At 42.6% G+C, this 18,582-nt stretch overlaps 1 protein-coding gene across 3 annotated transcripts in view; it reads right to left on the bottom strand.

The window, feature by feature from the left end:
- The window catches only part of tenm2a (teneurin transmembrane protein 2a), a 109,020-nt gene extending 92,475 nt beyond the window's left edge, over window positions 1–16,545 (bottom strand). For all 3 annotated transcript variants that reach the window (XM_072396073.1, XM_072396074.1, XM_072396075.1), the window contains exon 1: window positions 15,831–16,545. In XM_072396073.1, the coding sequence (XP_072252174.1) occupies window positions 15,831–15,903 (73 nt within the window). In that variant the 5' untranslated portion in view covers window positions 15,904–16,545. The remainder of the gene's footprint in view (window positions 1–15,830) is intronic.
- Between the last annotated feature and the right edge of the window lie 2,037 nt (window positions 16,546–18,582).

The following is an 18,582-nucleotide window of genomic DNA, read 5'->3' as shown; positions in this document are numbered from 1 at the left end:
AGAACACATCTACATGATTATTCCTAATTTCGTTGTCTAATTTGAAATTAAGAGATGGATCAGAAGGAGGACAGCAGAAAGAAGTGAAAAACAAAATGAAAGGACATGACTGAAAGTTAAAGCACATGCGAGAGAGTTCAACAGAGGGGACAGAGTATAAAAGCAAGAGAGGAGAGTTGGAGAGACAGAAGCTCCCTCTAGATTTAGCTGCGTGCACCTTTGCTTTTAAACGGCTGATAAATTATACATGAAGGATGCTAAGACAATAATTATGAGCTGTTTTAGTTCAGAAGAGCAGCATGAGGACGGACAGATAACGGCAGAGGAGTGGAGGGCAGGCTCAAGTCGGCCAATAAATTCTCCTCACAAAAATCTCTGGAGAGCAGACGAGGGTTGGGGAGTGGAGGAATCCCAGTGCATTAATATGAGATTAAGAAAGCTACACGGAGTGACTAAGTAGTGGAGTCTTAGTGAAGAAACACCCTTAACAGCAAATGCACGCACAGTGGATTGCTTTTCAAAACAGTGCCCTTAGGTTATAGCACCAGAAGCATGGCCCTTAAGATTTTGGACTTTTTAGAAAAAATGCGACGTAGCCTGAAGCACACAAAAACAGGGATAAACAACAGTTCTCTGTCAGTGCCTCTAAAACACATCCTCCACTGAATTCCAATTGACTTCTCTCACCTCTCAAGCCATTCATCCACGCCATCTATCAGTATACTTTTACGCAGCAACAAAATATTCTTCCTTAGTCTCCCGATAATCATTATAAATCTCTATTAAACCTCCACCTTCTGGATAGATGGGAAATGTCATCCCACATCTGGTACTATGAGTCTGTGCATGTTGCACTGTGTGTGTGTGAGGCGTTTCAAATCCATAAGTGAGCATGTGGGAGATAAAGGAGAGGAAATGAGATAAATACAAATTGACAATCTAGCAAAAACAAAAGGATGACAGAAAATCAAACATCTTTTCCCCACACTCTGTCCATTCATTCATGCTTCAGTGCCTGCCACTCTTCAGCCAGGGTGTGTGTGTGTGTTGTCATGAGCCCTTTATCTTGTTTCGCAGGGCTCATTCCAAAGCTGTACGGGAGCAGCCGGTGATCGCAGCAGTGCTGTTGTGCCCTTAAGCACAGCCACTTAACCCAGGCTAACTCACTCACTCAATACGCTCAATACCCAGCCGGGTAAAAATGGAAAGACCGCAATGGCATGCTGCTTAGCATAAAAACTAAGAAAAAAAAAAGAAAAAAAAAAAAGACATGGAGCCTAGCTAATGCTGTGTCCACACTTGTCACATCTGCTATAGCTAATGGGGGACGACTATGTGCCTGTGTCTGTGTTTGCGTGTGTGTTTCTGATCCACAGTAGGTAGCTGGGGGCACTGCCACACTGGGTGGCACCATGGGCTCTAAGGCAGTGCCTTAGCTCTGACTGCTTCCCTCTGGTTTGTGTACAAACACACACACTTATACACACACACACACATACATTAAAATGAAAGGTCAATTTCTTGCCACACCACTGGTCTGCCCAAGAAACCTGAATTGATTGATTTGACTCAATGCTGCTTGAGGCTGAGAGACAGAGAGAGAGATGGGGGGGTAGAGAAAAAGACAGATGGAAAGGTTGACAGCACAGATGTTATATCTATGTGTTTATAATCCTATGTTTCATTAAAACATAATTAGATAGTTGATATATAGATAGATTAAGCAGTCAAACAGTTCTCTGACACTAACAGGCTTTCTTTTCTTTGTTTTCTTCTTTGCAAGTCTCTGAATTGTGATCTAATTGCCACCACTCCAGTCTACAGTTTATTGTCCTTTATGTTACAATGCAGAGGAAACTACAATCCAGTTATTGCAAGGCAGCCCTCCAACCAATAGACCTGGAGGAGATCCCATTTGAGACATGCAAACTGTGTATTGACAGTTCAACAAACCGGTTGAATGTTGAGATGACAAATTAAGGCTTTGCTACGGATCAATGAGGAATTATATCAATAACTTTGGACTTAGCATTTCTGGTGAAAATGAAAAGGATTAAAAGCAAGGAAATCATTACATCTGGGATGAATGTAGCAAACATAATTCTGTACCACCGTCACATCTTTGGGTTAGGTCATTGTCAGCCATAAGAAGCTTAATAGACGATTGAAATTTCATCATTTTGACATGTAAATCTCATTAGTGACACAAGGACCAAGCCTACCCAGAACAATGAGTTTGAAATGCTGCCATCAGCTGCCTGCTGGTACAGGAGTTTCTACCCCTGATTCATGAATGTTGCAAATAAGATTATAATTGGGACATCAAAAGAGTGAAATATCATTATCCTGATTATATTACACAAACAGTAATATTGTGATAATATTGTTATTGCAAATACTCTTGACAACAATAATCATGTATAGCAAATCAGATATCATAGGCAAGATACTTTCAGTGCAATATTCATTATGTGTAGTTTAAAGGAAAAATATTTTTTTTTAGTTTTTAATGAAAACCAGGAGAATATTGTGCTGGCTTATGAATGTTCTTTTTTGTTTCATCTTCCTTTTAGAGTCTTCTAGTTGTATCTATTTTTCAAGAATTCTTTCATTTTTCTTTTAATTCTCAACATATTTTACTGTTCTTTTGCAATCTGCGGTGTAAAGTGTGTGTGACTGAAAATCTAAAAGAACAACAATTCTGTCATCATCTACTATCATCACATCACACACAGACACACACACCTCAGTGTGAAGCTGGCATGATAAAGGTGCGTCAGGAGAGGTGCAACTGGATCAATCTATTCTAGTCATGGTGTTGGATGGGGGGAGATTTTGTGCGAACAGATGGTGTTTACCAGGTAGCAGGTTGGTTGGATAACCTAACCACCCCCTCTGTCCACCGTATTATTTTAGCAATGTGTACCCTTTGAGAAACACCAAAAAAAAAGGAGACATAGACACCATTCCTCTCATCTGAATGAGGGGTGATAATTCACAAAGCCGCTGTCGGGGAAAGGATAAACGAGGGGTGACGAAATGGAAAGAGAGCAGCTAAACAGGAAGGGACAGAGATAGAGGGATTGAGGGAGTGGAGGAGAGGAGAACTGGGCCATTGGTGTTTTTTTCTGGTCTGTAGTTATGTAGGTCACTTTTTCCTCCAACGCGGGTGCGGGGAATTTGTAAATCTGACATAATAAGGCATTTGGCCCGCGGTGATGCTTCTGACGATATTCCGTCTTTGCTGCTCATTTTCGTTGCGCCATTGCACAGCTAACGGAATGCAGGTTTACCTGGTGATCCGAGGGCCCAAAGTGGGGTGAGGAAGAGAACGGACGCACGATGGCTGATTCGTTTTCTGCTGGGGGAGTGTGAAGTGAAAAAAAATAGGAATATTTATATGGAAATATCAATCCACACGCACACACAGACACAGAGATGTTTGCAAGCTCCAAAGCACACAAATTCCTTGATGGCAGCTGAATTTCAGAGAAGATCAAGAATGTTTGATATTTCATGCTTGCCTTATTTCTCAGACTTTCTTCGTAGCAGTGGGAGATCAGAAGTAGAACGAATATTCCCTCTCTCATTAATAATTCACCTGTAGCTTTGCTCCAAACCAAAAGAAAGAAAGTAGGAAAGTAAGTGAGAAAAAAAAGGAACGAAAGAACGATAGAAAGAAAGAAACTGATGAAACTGCTTGTCCTGTCAGTTCTCATACATCGGAAAATGTGCACATAAATGCAAGTCCAGAAACCCACACACATAGATAGAGGGGCAGACAGCACAGTGTATGAGGTCTGACAGCGCTCTCCAAGGACCAGCTTGTGTTGCTAAAATAAGGCCGTGTCTGGAAAGAGGTGGATTCCCCTAGAGTGGGGCACAGAAGAGCACTAAAAGCTAAGTGGAGATGAAAAAAAAATACCCTCTAGAACTGGAGGGAGAGTGAGAGGATGAAGGAGAGGAGAAGGTGAAGGGCATGAGAGGGATGGAATAAAATCAAGGATGAAAGAGGAAAAGCACAGAAAGAAAAGAAAAGGAAAGGGGAAAAAAACTGAATTTGAAGTAAACAAAATCTTATTCTTGAATCCAGAACATATAATCTATCATGTGGTGGCAGGTCTTAACTACATTATGCAGCATTATGCAATTAATTAATTCAACATGGACATGTCTGGACATGATAGAAGGGATAATGGAGGAGTAAAACCACTGAAAAACATCTAAGACATGATTTAAATCTGAGTAATTACTAAAGAGAGGAAAGAATATACTGACAACCTCCGGAAAAAAATCTGCAAGCTTCAGAGAGAGGTAATACAAAATTCATGAGGTGATCAAGCACATTTGATGATGTCATAACACTGCAAGTCTTTTATCTGTCTGTTTGTTCATACCTGGTTGTGTAGCTCAGGGTGCAAAAGACACTCTGGAAGGTTATAGAAACACTAAACTGAGGAGTGGACTCAGTAAAATTTTATAACTTCTCGAGGGTTATGCATGGTGGCTTTCTTTATGACTTTTTCAGCTGACACACATTTATCCCTTTAAATGGTCATGTTTGTGTGTGGATTTGTAGACTTTGTGTGGTATTTTAAAGAAAACACACACACACACACACACATTAATCAGTATTATAACTGCAAGTGAAATCTCTGTGTTTCACTTGAATTTTATTTGCTTTATGTTCAAGAAAACATGCAAGAGAACTGCTCAACTTGAGTGTGATGTGTGCTGAAGCAAAAACACAAAGCAGTGAATAACACTGTCTTTGTTCTCATTCAAATATGTAAAACTGGTAGCATTGCATGAAGATTGTTTCATGTGCATCATGCACACAATCTCTTGAGGAAAGTTATATTTGTGCAGAAAGACAGTGTCGGTCGGGGAACATTGAGAAATCTTATTGTCGTCTTAACCTCGAATAAACCTTCATGTTCAACTGTTGTTTATCTATATTTATCAATTAATAAATATAAGTACCTTTATTGAATATCTTACACCTTTTGGGGTGAAAAACTCACAATAATAATTTATACATCAGTAAACAGACCGTTACGGACAGTTCTGCATGTAAATGCGTGTGTACGGGAGAACTAGTGACAGTCTTCTAGTCTAGTCTACTACTTTAGAACTTGGACTAGAAGCCGTGGAAACACATGGAACAAGGGTGTTACACTGGCAACATTGCTGAGAGCTTTTAACTCTCCTCTCCGCTCTGCCATACAAGATTGTGCCTCCCCTCCTGCTTCTATCCTTCTGTTTCTACATGGCACTTTCCTTCTTTCTTTTGCCTCTACACCCCTTATCCTCTCCCTCTTTCTGTCTCTCCATCTGTGCCTGTGCGTAGGTACATTTCTTCTGTATTAGTTCTTTTTGTTGCTGTGCTATAGGACACCACAGGGAGATCTGGAGAAATGAGTAAGGGGGAGAGGGATGATAGAAAAATAAGAGATATGGCTGGATGCAGCATCCTGTCCACAAACCTGCTCTTATACAGAACGCACAAGAAAATAACTGGGTTTACACGGACTGCTTGGAAAACAGGAGCCAAAAACATCAGAACAAGGAACAAAATAATAGCTTTGCAAATTGGCAGCATTGCAAGACTGTCTTTAAGTGGGATTGTTTTGTGCATTTGTAATCTTTTGATGTGTGTGTTTATGTATCTATTGTTTTCAAGAAAATATGAGGCATTTGTGGGCTGGCTGCCGGCTGAAGGAAGAAAAAACCCAGAAAAATTCAAATGAGCTGTTTTTTAAGTCACTTGAAAAATAAACCGAGCTCTGACAGGTTTCAATCGACCATCACTCTAGCGACACGTTTTGATTTCCCACTTTATTTATTCCATTTATTTATTTATTTATTCTTTATTTATTCGTATGTGCTTGCACTGCGTGTTTTGGGGAAAGTTAAGGTTACAGGCCCCAAAATTGTCACGAGGGGCTTTGAATTTGTACAGCACAGATCAGGCCCCACTGCTAAAGTAAGAGAAATGGAGGAGCGATTCTAACCTGTTCTCTCATGCGGTGTCACGTTGCACCTGTTTCAGAAGCGAAGCGAATGGAATACCAAAGTCACATTCAGTCTAGCAAAATCATCTCTGTTGTTTGTAATAGTTCGGTCACTAATACTTCATTTGAAAACTGACCTGATTCTCAAACGTGGAGTGGAGCATATATATATATATCAGGTTGATTGCAGCTATGTGTATATATAGCTGCAATCAACCTGAGTGATGCAGTTGGTGGGGATACGTTTGACAGCCCTTGCTATGTTTTTTAGATTATCAGCTAATTTTGGTTGGTGTGCACAGCAATGGAGACCAAAGCCATCTCCATATGGCCAGCTATACTAATTTACAGTGCAACAAAAATAAAGGAACACACCTCGTCTCTAAAGTTGATGCAGGACTGGGTAATCTTACCACTGTGTCCCCAGTGCAATGTTTCAATTTCACCCAATCAGCTTGAGAATGATAGAGGGAGATATGAGCACATTGGCATGGAGGGAAAGGCAAGAAAAAAAAATTGTGGCTGGAAACAACCTCAACCTGCTCACTGAGCGCTCCCCGTCTATGTCTGCAGAGAGCGCAGCTAGAGACCCAGAGATAAGCATGAGGCGAACTGAAGTGTGCTTGAGGAGGGACATTCCTCTGACTGTCTCTTCTGCTTGTCTTTTCTTGCTGCAATTCCTCTTTCCCTGCGAGCCAGTGTGTGTTTGAGAGGGTGAAACACCACACTGCCACAGTCCTATAGTCTCCTGTGAGACACTACTTCAAACAGACTGGAGAAGCACTGCCAAGGGTTCACTTGCTAGATGTGTGTGTCTTTTCAGCCCCCATGTGTGAGTATTGTGTCCAGAAGTATAGATGCCCTTTGTTTCTCTGCATCTTTTTGCTGTCACCTGCTCCTATAGATTGTTCAAATCCTTTCAATTACACAAACTCAGATTGCATTACAAATCGTCATCAAACTGGAGGTGGTAAATTAAAACATCCTCATTTCTTTCTTAAATGCATGTGACACTTGCACAGAAACACACATTCACACACAGACATAATTAAACAAATCCACAGTGTCTACAGTATTAAGCGTGAAGGCGTGCCTGCTGTGAGAGACATATTAAAACCAGGATTAGACCAAAACAATTATGAAAAGCAACAACTCCAGACCCTGTGCCCCCCCGAATGCTTGGTGTGAGTGTGTGTGCCCGCACATGTGTAAGATTTCCTCTATCACCTTGTGTGGGCTTTAAATGGGGAGCATGGGTTCCTTTGCTCACATTTCTCTTATGTCTCATGTTTTATTTAATACTTGGCAATTGTTGATGAGCAAAGACAGTGGGGACCTTGGGCATGCCGCACTAAATAAAAACCACTTTGAACAGAGCAATGGCAATGACTCAAGTCTCATTATATTTGAATGTGTGCCGTTATGTTCAGTAACAGTGATTTGTGCAGTTAACAATGTTAAGAGCGCTGACAAAAAGGGCAGAGACAGATCTGCTGACACAGAAACACAAATACAAGAGGTGGAGGGACGATTTGCTCCTATTACTGGTTCAGAAAATTTTATATTTTGTGTTTCACCTGGGAAGTACAAAACCATTATCCTCCACTCCCCTGTCCCCTTCCTCAATCCTCCCCTCTCTTTCTCACACACACACACCTCTACACGCGTTCTCCAGACACTGCACTAGCTTTTAGTGAGTCATAGTGTGCCTTGTTTATAAATGATTAAATGACTTCTTCCCAAGATACATTGCTGACTTGCATGTGTGGTATGAAACGATGTGAGCACTTAGATCATCTGGAGCTAGCGTGTTTTCTCTTCCTGGAGACACCGAGGAGTTACTATGTTTTTGTGGAAAGAATTACCAAAGTGTAAGCCTCTGTGACTGTTTGTCTTAGGATGTCTATTTCTAATAACTATTTCATCTGTAATGCAAATATACAATTAATTCTTCAGTTGCAATCATTTCATGCATGCAGTCTTTTTTTCATATTTACAAAAATTGTATTTTCAGGGTAATTACACTTGGTTTCTTCTTCTCTCTTTAAATCCATCCATCCATCCGTCCGTCCATCCATCCATCCATCCATCCATCCATCCATCCATCCATCCATCCATCCATCCATCCATCCATCCATCCATCCATCCATCCATCCATCCATCCATCCATCCATCCATCCATCCATCCATCCATCCATCCATCAGCCTCATCGAAAACTCTCAGTGACTCCACGTCTACCTCCAGAAGAAGTGGGATGTCTGCTTTCTGGATAATCCTGCATTACATCCTTAATCCCCTCCATGTGTTCACATGCACACACACACACACACACACACACACACACACGCACACACGCACACACACACACGACCACACATGTTTGCTCTCTAATGTGCGTGCACACCTTGTTAAATAACTGATGTAGTTTTTGGAGGACCCACGAATACCTGGATGTATAGCACATTTTCCAGAAAAAAGTATATATTTGAAATAATACTGTACATGCGGCAGGCCTCGTTGGTCTTTTTAGACTTTTGATAATATTTCTTTATAAAATGGAGACATACTGTGACAGTTTTCACTGCTGCAACACTTCCAAATTGAAAGAGAAAAGTTTCTGCCACTGGAGGGTCTGAATTGGACTGTCTGAGAACATGAGAATATAAAACAAAGTATGTATGAAAATTCTGTCTGAGGTATATGTATGTGTGCAGATGCAGCCTGTGGGCAAAGGGCAAAAGGTGAGAGAAATGAGAGTGATAGACAATAAAGTCAGTGTGAGAAATAATGACAGATCATTGGGCGAAATATGGACAGACAGAGCGAAGTGGAGACAGAGAGAGTATGGAGATCTCAGTGCAGTGGATCTCATTAAGAAGTGGCTCCGGGGTCCAGTCACTTGGCATTGATTTGTTTAAAATCCAAAGCTCAGCCATCGACTGGCTCAGCCTCCTCAAGTCCCGTAAAAGCCAACAACCACACACACACTGCACAGGCCTGTCTAACAATGAATCACAAGTCAAATCACTGAGGCTTTCTCTCCATATCCCCCAAGCAACAAGCGCTTCACTAGTTTGATAATAAAAATACGGTAAAATTACACTCAAACACAAAAAATCTGACATCCTCAACATGCAAGTGTCAGTATGGTTTCACATACTCCAGTCCTACTCAGCACAAATGTATAAGTGTGCGTGTGCACTCCTTGCTGAAGAGCCAATGAATAGAAGCCACGCTCGATCAATAGCAATCTACGGCCAGCCTTCGCAATGCTAATGGAATCGTGCAATAGCTGGTGTTTGGCCAGCTCAGTCACCGCAGCGTCATTCTGAAGCTCAAACATACACAGAAAATGGTTTGACAGACAGTTGAGCCTCACCATGTGTGTCAGTGTGAGGCACACATACATACATAGAGATGAAGGAGCTGTGTGACACAGTTCAGGTGATCAAGAATGATCGATGGGATCATTTCACTGCCCCCTCAGCCCTGCTGCATGGCCCATCTCCCCTCATCTCCCCCTTAAGCACTGGTCATTAGCAACACACACACAAACACACATGAATATACTGAGTTTCACTTTGTCATCATGCTAAAGGCAACCCTGTCTCTTCAAAACAGTACGGTTCAGAATGGCAGCTGGAGACTCTGTTGAAGCTGTGTCTGTTTATGAATACAAACTGTATCCTAGCTATACTGAAAAAAATGCTATGCATCTATAGGATTTATTCTAAGCTCCAAATTTGTGATGGCTTATTTTTTGTAGCACAAACACAGAAACCTTCCAAGCCTTTTTAAAGACTACAAAGTCTTCAGTTTAAAGTAAAAAAAAAAAATAAAAATCTGTACTATCTAGTGAGCAAATCCCTCCTGAGCTGTAAATAGGCCTATGCTGTGACTGAATGCCGAAAGGGAAGCTGTGATGTTTCTCCATTTAATCGACTCCTCGCGGATGTGAGAACATTATCTTGATTTAATTGAGTGAAAAGTGACAAAACATTTTAGTTGAACGAGTCATCCACCTCACAAAATTGATGGACGGTTAATGTATCTTTTTCGAATGAGCCGTTTTACTGTGTTCATCAAAGTAATTTAGAAGTAATAAAACTCTTCAATGCGTTTCTCTCTGCATGAAGACAAGCTTGAAGTCCTTCGTGTGATTTAAGGCACATGCAATCAATAACATTTTTCTTAAAAACGAATGTGACAGCAGCACCGTAAGGAAGAGTGCTCCAACTTTATTTTGTACCTACCCCACTGCCATTTATGCATTAAGTTTCTCCGCACTCTACCCTCTGGCAGCTGTGTGAAAAAAAACACTTTGTGGGGATTCACTTCTATAAGGTATGCCCTGACACAACAAAGGCAGTTACACAATTGCATGAGGACACCTCCTACACTCTTAAGAGTGGCCTCATTTCCATTATATCTTCACAGAAACAACTCCCTTTCTGTGCTTGTGAAACAATCCTGCATTTGACCCATTTTTGCTGCAGAAACAGAACCGGCTGTCTTCTGCAGAAGCACAACTCTTTGAACCTGCTGGATGCAACTCTCGAATGCGTGCACCATTGTCCTCACCCAGTCCCTTAAAATCGGTTTCACATCTGTCGCGCCGTGACAGCCAGGAAAGCAGCCAGAAGCTGGCAGGGTGGAGTGACTCACAGTCTAGGCTTTGAGGAAAGGTAGTCTCTCTCCTTTTTTTTATGTTAATAACAGACGTGTGAGGGAGAAAGAGATGTGGGGGAGAGAACAAAAGAAGAGGTGAAGAGTTCAGGAAGCTGGAGTCAGTGCTTTGGGGAGAAGGATATTAAAGATGAAGGAGGTGCGGCGAGGGATACATGGACGGGAGGTGGTAGCAGCGCAGAGGCCGAGATAGCAGAGGAACTGGAAACATTAGATAAGATGAAGAATGAAACAGGGAACTGTTAGTTGGATTTTGAGTTTACAAACAGCGACGTGATGAGTCAATGAGTCATGGCTGTCATTGCCGCACCAGAAGCTACAATGTGGCTGTGCAGATGAGCGATTGCATCCCTACGACTTAAACTCCTTTCCAGACGAATTTCAGGGATCAATTTTTCACTTCAGCCAGACTGTAATTGTGACACTTTCATCTGTCTCATAGTTAACTTTGGTGTGGATCGATCACTTAGAGTGTTGGCGACGCATAGCTAACAAATGGCCTAACGCTGCATCCTACAAAGCTGCACTGATTAAGGATATGATGGTTTCTTTTTTTAAAGGAAAATTAAAAGGTGAAAAGGGATGATGAATAACTATGTGTAGATATTATTCTTCCATATTAATATGCACTGCAAAGTAAGTGAAAGGTTTTAAATTAACAGCAATGTCAGTTTTGTTTTCACTCTCTGCTTATAAATTGGCTTTTTAAATGAAAGCAGAGGAGCCAGCGATAAGAGGACAATAAGACAGTGTCAGGTGTGGATGGAGGGATAGTTAGATATATGAGAGGAGTGGGATGTGTTGGGGTACAGGTGACACACATGGCAGCACCACATGCAGATGGTACACATGGATGAGCAGCCAGCATAGTGAAGCATAAATGTAGCCAGCTCGCCGATCAGACACACACAAACACTCGTACACATATGCACACACGCTCAAAATGCATGCTGAGAACACCAGCTAGCTTGCCAGCCCTTTACTCACCCAAATCACCACTGTGAAAATTAATACCTCCAACCGTCCATACAAAAACCAGCCACGCACTCAACTGCAGATGCACGTACTCACTCTAGAAATCAATAAATGAGTTAAATATTCACATAGAAAAAAGCCTATGTGAGGAAAACCTTTGAAACACTTTACTTTTTAAAAATATTCAACACAAAAACACTCAAAGATTTCAATATCCGCTTTCTAATCTTAACAATTTCTTTTCCTTTTCCATTTTCCTTTTCTTCAGAACGTACCTGCAGACTTAGATTGAGCCAGCTGACTGCTTTTCCATCAGCCAGCACAAACACATAAGTGCTTACCTGATGAGAGACGGGACAGATTGAACCATACAAAACACAGCCCCCATGTTCCGCGATTTGAAACATGCACAAACGAATTGCACACTAGGCACTGACGGCCGTTCGCACAATATAACATGGTGCGTTGGGAAGGACACAGGGGGCTGAAAGCAATCTTCCGACCGACCTTGAGTGGGGAGGACAAACCGCGTGGTGGAAGGAGAGGAAAAAAAGCCAATGTGAAGAAAAGGAGTGAAATACATAATCTATCTCCCCCGGCTGAGGGAAACAAATGCTTTCACTGTGATTGAGGACACAACACCCTCACACATCAACACACACTTACTCGTACACACATTTTGGCTAACAGACGCCAGAATGGAAAGCTAAAAGCAGAGAAAAAACTCATCTTCCTGAAGCAGGATGGGGGCACAGAGAGGCCTGGAACGAAGGAGAGTCAGTGGGGCGAAGCAGGATGTAGGAGTCAGAAATAAGTGGAAACAAAGACAAAGATGGAGCAGGGCAGACAGGGACAGATGGACAGACAGGGAGAGGAGAAAGAGAGATGACTGCTAGTGACCGGTCTTTGTAGATGACTGTCGTTGCTCACTTTTGAGTCAGCTTCACTGAGGCAAAGTCTTAATGACTCACGGCCCAATACTCTGCATAATCAAGCTGTGCTTATGTGTGTCAGCCCATGTGTGTGTGTGTGTGAATGAGTGTGTGTACAAGCCGCTAGTCTTGTAACAGAGAACTTTATTACCATCTGTTCTCACACATGCTTATTTGTTTAGCCGTGACACGCACGTCTTCTTCAATCGCTTTTCTCTTTTTTCTCCCCTCCCTCTCTGTGCCTTTTCCAATCACCTCTCCTTTTGTGTCCTCTTCTCTCTGCCATGCTCCCCGTGTGGATGGAGGTGCTGCGCTCCAATAAGTAGCGTCTGACCCAAAAAAAAAAGGAAAATAAAATAAAAAAGCACAGCCATTATCTCAGCGGCTTTTTAACTACCCTGCTCGTCTTGGTGAAATGAAATTGCGCTCCGACCATTTTAATCAAAGCTCGAATGTGCATGTCAGTCTGTCTGAATGCGATTGTGTGTGTGTGTGTGTGTGTGTGTGTGTGTGTGTGTGAGTGCGTGCGTGCCTCAGTACTTTTAGAGGCCATTAGGTGGAGCTGGTGCCTGACTGAGGGAAAGGGAGAGAGGCAAGGCAGACAGCTGTATGCTCACTGTCCTTCTACCTGTTATCACAAAATTTCAGTGTTCAACATTGTGTTGCACACTGAATTGCTTGTGTCCATGAGCATAAATTATTTATGGTACAGTGAGTATCACTTAATGGTAGAAGTGTAGGCTGTAAGTGCACCCTTGGGCGGATCGTTCTTTTTCTATTTTTTTAGGACTTAAAAATGACACCTTAATTGTACCATTTATTGGATTAGTTACAGCAAGAAAAGCACAAAAGTAGCCAATAATCTTAACATTGACCCAGTAAGCCATACCAGCAAACAAACCTAGCAGCACCATACACAACGAAACTTATTACACTTGTTTTTTTCCCTACTTTGACATTCCAAATGGTCTGTGTTGAAAACCAGCTGGAAGAGAAGAAACACAACTTACTGACATTTTAGACTAGTGTTAACAGCAGGTAAGAAATGTCAGAAACAAAATAATCTACTTTTACACATTTTAACAGCTTTTTTGGTTCTCAGTGTTTGTGAATTCGCCTCAAATCAGCTCGACGTAGTGAGAAATTCTTCACAAAAATGTTCAGAAACACACAGACCGTGTCCGGATTTGTGAACAAACACGCAGATGCACTTGCACCTGTGCAAGCACAGATCTCACTGGCAGTTCAGAAGAGATGGGACAGTAGCCTGGAGGAAGGGCAGGTGTCCACAGATGGAGCTCTCTCTGTCTCCTTTTCTCCGCCACAGATGGACCCAATCACACCTATTTCTCTCTCACATGCCCTGCAGCTACATCACTGACGTGAGGGACTGTGCATGCGAGTGCGCACCTCTGACTTTACCATCACATAAAAGACGTGTGTTCAGAATCATTCCCTAAATATGCATAAGGCAACAGTGGGTTTAGCCTACGGCGACACACATGTGGGGTTTAATGTGTAAAGCAGTGGCCAAGTGGTGAGGAAATATTTGACTTCTATCAGTTTGGTCAAGCCAAAAAACAACTTGCTGCTACTCGGCTGTAAACTGAGATGTGCTTGTTTTTCTAAATACTCCACTGCTTCAGAAAACAGATTAAATCTCAAAGACTCAAATTTCTGCTGGTTTTTGATAACATTTCATTTTCTGCAAATCTAGAGACAGTGTGTGAGCTGAAGACGTGTGAGGTGGCCTGCAGAGAGCCTGCCTGTCTCAGATGGTGGGGGGTCCAGATAGCCAATGGGACCACCCGATTTGTAAAGCAGGAAGTGAACCACTGATCTGTCATCTGTCTTCATAAGCCCACCAGTCAGGACCCTCCTAATTAGTCACCATGGAAACCATAGCTAATTCCCCAGTCTGCCATGCCAATCACGTCCTGTCTGTGGCAGCAATCAGAAAGGCACATTTATCCACCGCTGGGCCCGATCCCTGTAACAGATGTGTGTGTGTGTGTGTGTGTTGGTGAGCATCTTTGTGTTCATGCGGGTGGTTCAGGGAGTTTGTGTGTGTGAGCTCATTAAATAAGTGGATTTCCTTAGACAATGTTGTCTTTCTCTTAAAAAAAACACTCTTTGCTTTCCTAGCTTAGTAAATTCACAATGTTTGCTCAGATAGGAGGCAGATGTGTCAGAGCTGCTGAGAGGGGTGTGTGACACGTTGTGATTGTCTGTGGGAACTGTTTGATTAGCTTGTCGAGTGCTAGCAATCCCCTCACACCCACAAAGCAATCAAACAACTAATATATGAATCACACACAAACACAAATACACACATGGGTGCAGAAGCAGAGATATACTGAGGACACACGCAGCCTTTTCCAAGCAGGTCAGATTGTTTCTAAAACAACCCAGTTATGCTAAATATGAGCCCTGCTGTTCTTAAATAAGCCGCACATTCACACATCACAACACATTGATTTTTTAAATGAAATTCACATCTCATCTGAATATTCAATCAATTAATCAGCATGAAATTAGAAAGTCAAATACTAAGAAATAACCTTGTAAATATTGAGGAACACACATGACGTATTGATGTGGAACAGGGGCAAAGCGTCTCCCATCCATTTCTTCATCTGCCTGTCAATTGCTACAATCATTGCAAATTGGAACGTGGTCACCAGAGAGCTGAGAGCTGACAGACGAAAAGGCACTTACATCCATGCCAACTTGAAATCATTGACCAAAAGAATAAACCCCCCCCCCCCCGAAAAAAAACAACAAACACACTCACTGAGGTACACATACGAAGTGCGCACACTGGCTATCGCGGATGCCAATCATAACTTCAAGGGCACATCAAAGCTGCGTCCTATTCAAATGTATGCCGTTTGATCACTACCGCTACATCCACCATGCACACATTCTCATACACACACACACACACACACGCACACACACACACATACCCATACCCATATACACGCCATCATATGCACATGTAACCTACATTACAGCTAGGCACTGAAATGCAAAATTTATAAGTTGAGAATAAAACAGAGAGAAATAATTCAGGGTCCACAAGTCTGTCCATCCGCTTCACAAGGGATTGGCTTCATTCAAGTTCCAGTATGGTTCTCATTCTTTCACCTATGTATAAAGAAGATGTACAACAATGACATCTGATCATCGGAGCGACATAGAAGTGTCCGGGGGTCTTACCTGTCTCATGCGAGAGGGTCTTGGTTCTTCCAGTGTTGCCTGCGTGATGCATTGCTCCGTACTTGTCGCTCATTGTGATGGACCCTCTACCCTTATCTCCTCTCCTCCACACTCCACTCCTTTCTGCTCCCGTAAGAGTCCTCTTTTCTTGATTCTCAATCTTTTGAGCCCTGTTTTCTCCTCCTTGTCAAAGTCCTCTTTGTCGCTTCTATCTCCCTTGCTGTTGTTTCTCTTCACTCTTGTTTGTCTTGCTTGTCCGCTCGCTGTCTGTTTTTAGTGAGCTCTGTGAGGCACAGTCCGCTAGCTGAGTGCCGGAGCACCGCGCAGGAGGAAAGACACACACTTGGGCAGTGTGGATCAGTGCACCAGCACACGTGTGGCTGATGCACTGCAGAGATGAAAAGCACACACCTGAACACAATAGGGAGGAGAAAGATGAGCGCGATGCCCGGTGCTCCTTTTCCAGGAGATTGCAGGTCTTTTAGTCACCCCCTTGTTTTCAGTCCTCAGTCCTTTTTGTTGCTCGATCTGTCACAAATTAGGGCCAGCTCAGGCGCAAGAGAACAGATGGATGAGAGAACACCAAGAATACCTTTCAGCCTGTGACAGGCAGAGCAGAAGACAAGGAGAGATGTGGCTGTGGCTCCATCCTCCATCTGCCCACAGCTGAGACTGAGAGCAGACTCAACACAGGCGCACACACCCGCTCTCTCTCCCTCTCCCTCCCATCAGCGTCGCACCACCGAGATGGAGGGGAAGGATGACGGCGGGAGCTAACGAATGAGCCAGAGGAGAGAGAAAAAGGGGGTATGGGTGAGACAGTGGAAGAGCGTAGTGGTGGAAAGGAGGAGGAGGAGGTGGCAATGAGGGCGGGAACACACGATGGAGCTTAGAAGCACTGGAGAGTGAAAGAGTGACAGAATCATGGAAATGTGACAAAGCATGCACATCAAAAGGCAAAAGGGGGAAAAAGAGGGGAAAGCATTAAGTGATAAATAGCAGACACAAGAGGATAGGGGGGCTGGAGGAGAAAAAATTAATGAGGCACGGTGGGGTGGGGGGGACAAGGTTAAGGTTAAAGGGAGAAAACAGACAAGGCAGCCAAGCAGAGATGCAAAGTGGGAGGCAGGGAGGGAGGGCAGAGGACACTGCGGCGATGAAGCCAGTAATATGGCAGATCTCACATGGGCGCGCTCAAATCCACTTAATGACTCTAAATAAGACCGGAACAATTTCACAAAAAACACAGCAGGCAAAGAAACAACATTTTTCTCAAGCTCTCTGCAATCAAACATTTACCTCACAAAATATAAAACGATACAAGAAAAAAAATACTTTTCATCCCGCAAATGATTTTGTCCCATGAGAGACAAAGACAAATTTTGTCAGATGAAGCTTCTAAATTGAATCAGCCTTTCTTTGGCCTCCCACCAGACTCCAGCCACCAGTTTAAGCGGCAGGTTATCAGGTGAGTGAAGGTCCTCACACTGCCCAGCAGAGGGCAGACATTTTGTCACATATCAGCCAAAAGGCTGAGGTCATCCAACTCATCATGTTATATTAATATTTGCATGATCCCACATCACTGAACAAATTAATCGACATAAAATATGTTCAAGACACATCACCTAAGTCACTTGTCAAACAGTATTTAGACTTTAATCAAAGCTACACCCCATTTAAACATTGTATCTCAACATAACTAAGCTGTGTAACATTTAAGCTTCTTTGTAATATCGTCCTCTGGAAAGCTGGTGCGTCTTCTTTTAGGCTTTAATAGTATATGTTATACATATTATATTTGATGTGGATGATAGACTCAAATAGGCCACACAAATAAAGGCCAACAGTCATGTAAGGTAGACCAACAGATATGTGCATACATGTTCACTAACACGCACAGATTAAAAAAAGCTCAGGTCAGAAGAAAAGCACAAGTTGACATAATGCAGGTGTGTGTTTCTGCTGAAATGAAGTGAGAGGAGGACTAGCCCTCTAAAGGACGACCCCAGAGCCACTTCTCCAGAGGAACACTGTCAGCCTCATTCCCTATTTCTTCACGTGACATTCTCAGACCCCATCTATCATCCTCAAGGAGTCACACAATTACTTGTGTAAGAAGCATGTACGCAGTTGAGCTGTGCGACTCCCTTATATGTATGCGGAAAGGATAGAGTGGCACACACCTGGGCAGGTATTCTCCTTCAGTACACATATTTGCATGTGGAGGTGCTGAGACTCAATTTTACAGCAGAAAGAAGGAGGGGGGAGGGAGGTGGTTTGTGGCCATGACTTCATAATACAGTTGCGAGCGTGGCCTAGGTAGAACCGGAAAGAGCGCAGGAGGAGATGCTGGATCTTTAGATGAGGTTCACGTCGATTTGTCATGATAAAAGACCCATCTGAGGGAGAAACAAATTGCTTTCTTGACAACACTTTGCAATACTCCATCATACACACACATACATGAGCCTGCTTGCATATATATACACGTGTACGTACACATACATTACAACATAAAAGGAAAAATTCTTCCATGCAGGTTATTTATCAATGCCATCTGATGTCATTATACCTGGCATGTCTATATAACTATACACATTGTGTGTATATGAGGGTAACACTAAAGCGCCCACTCTGTGTGACTCACTAGCGTCCATTCATTCTCCAGTAATTCAGTGAGGAGGATATGAGGCTGCATGGAAAGCATGCAAAGAGAAGCTAGGAATGTCTTAAAGGATTGATGAAAGGG

This window comes from Leuresthes tenuis, unplaced genomic scaffold (genome assembly GCF_036924035.1).
Source record: "Leuresthes tenuis unplaced genomic scaffold, fLeuTen1.0.hap1 SCAF_11, whole genome shotgun sequence".
Classification (NCBI taxonomy): domain Eukaryota; kingdom Metazoa; phylum Chordata; class Actinopteri; order Atheriniformes; family Atherinopsidae; genus Leuresthes; species Leuresthes tenuis.
This window is presented reverse-complemented; position numbering and strand designations above follow the sequence as displayed.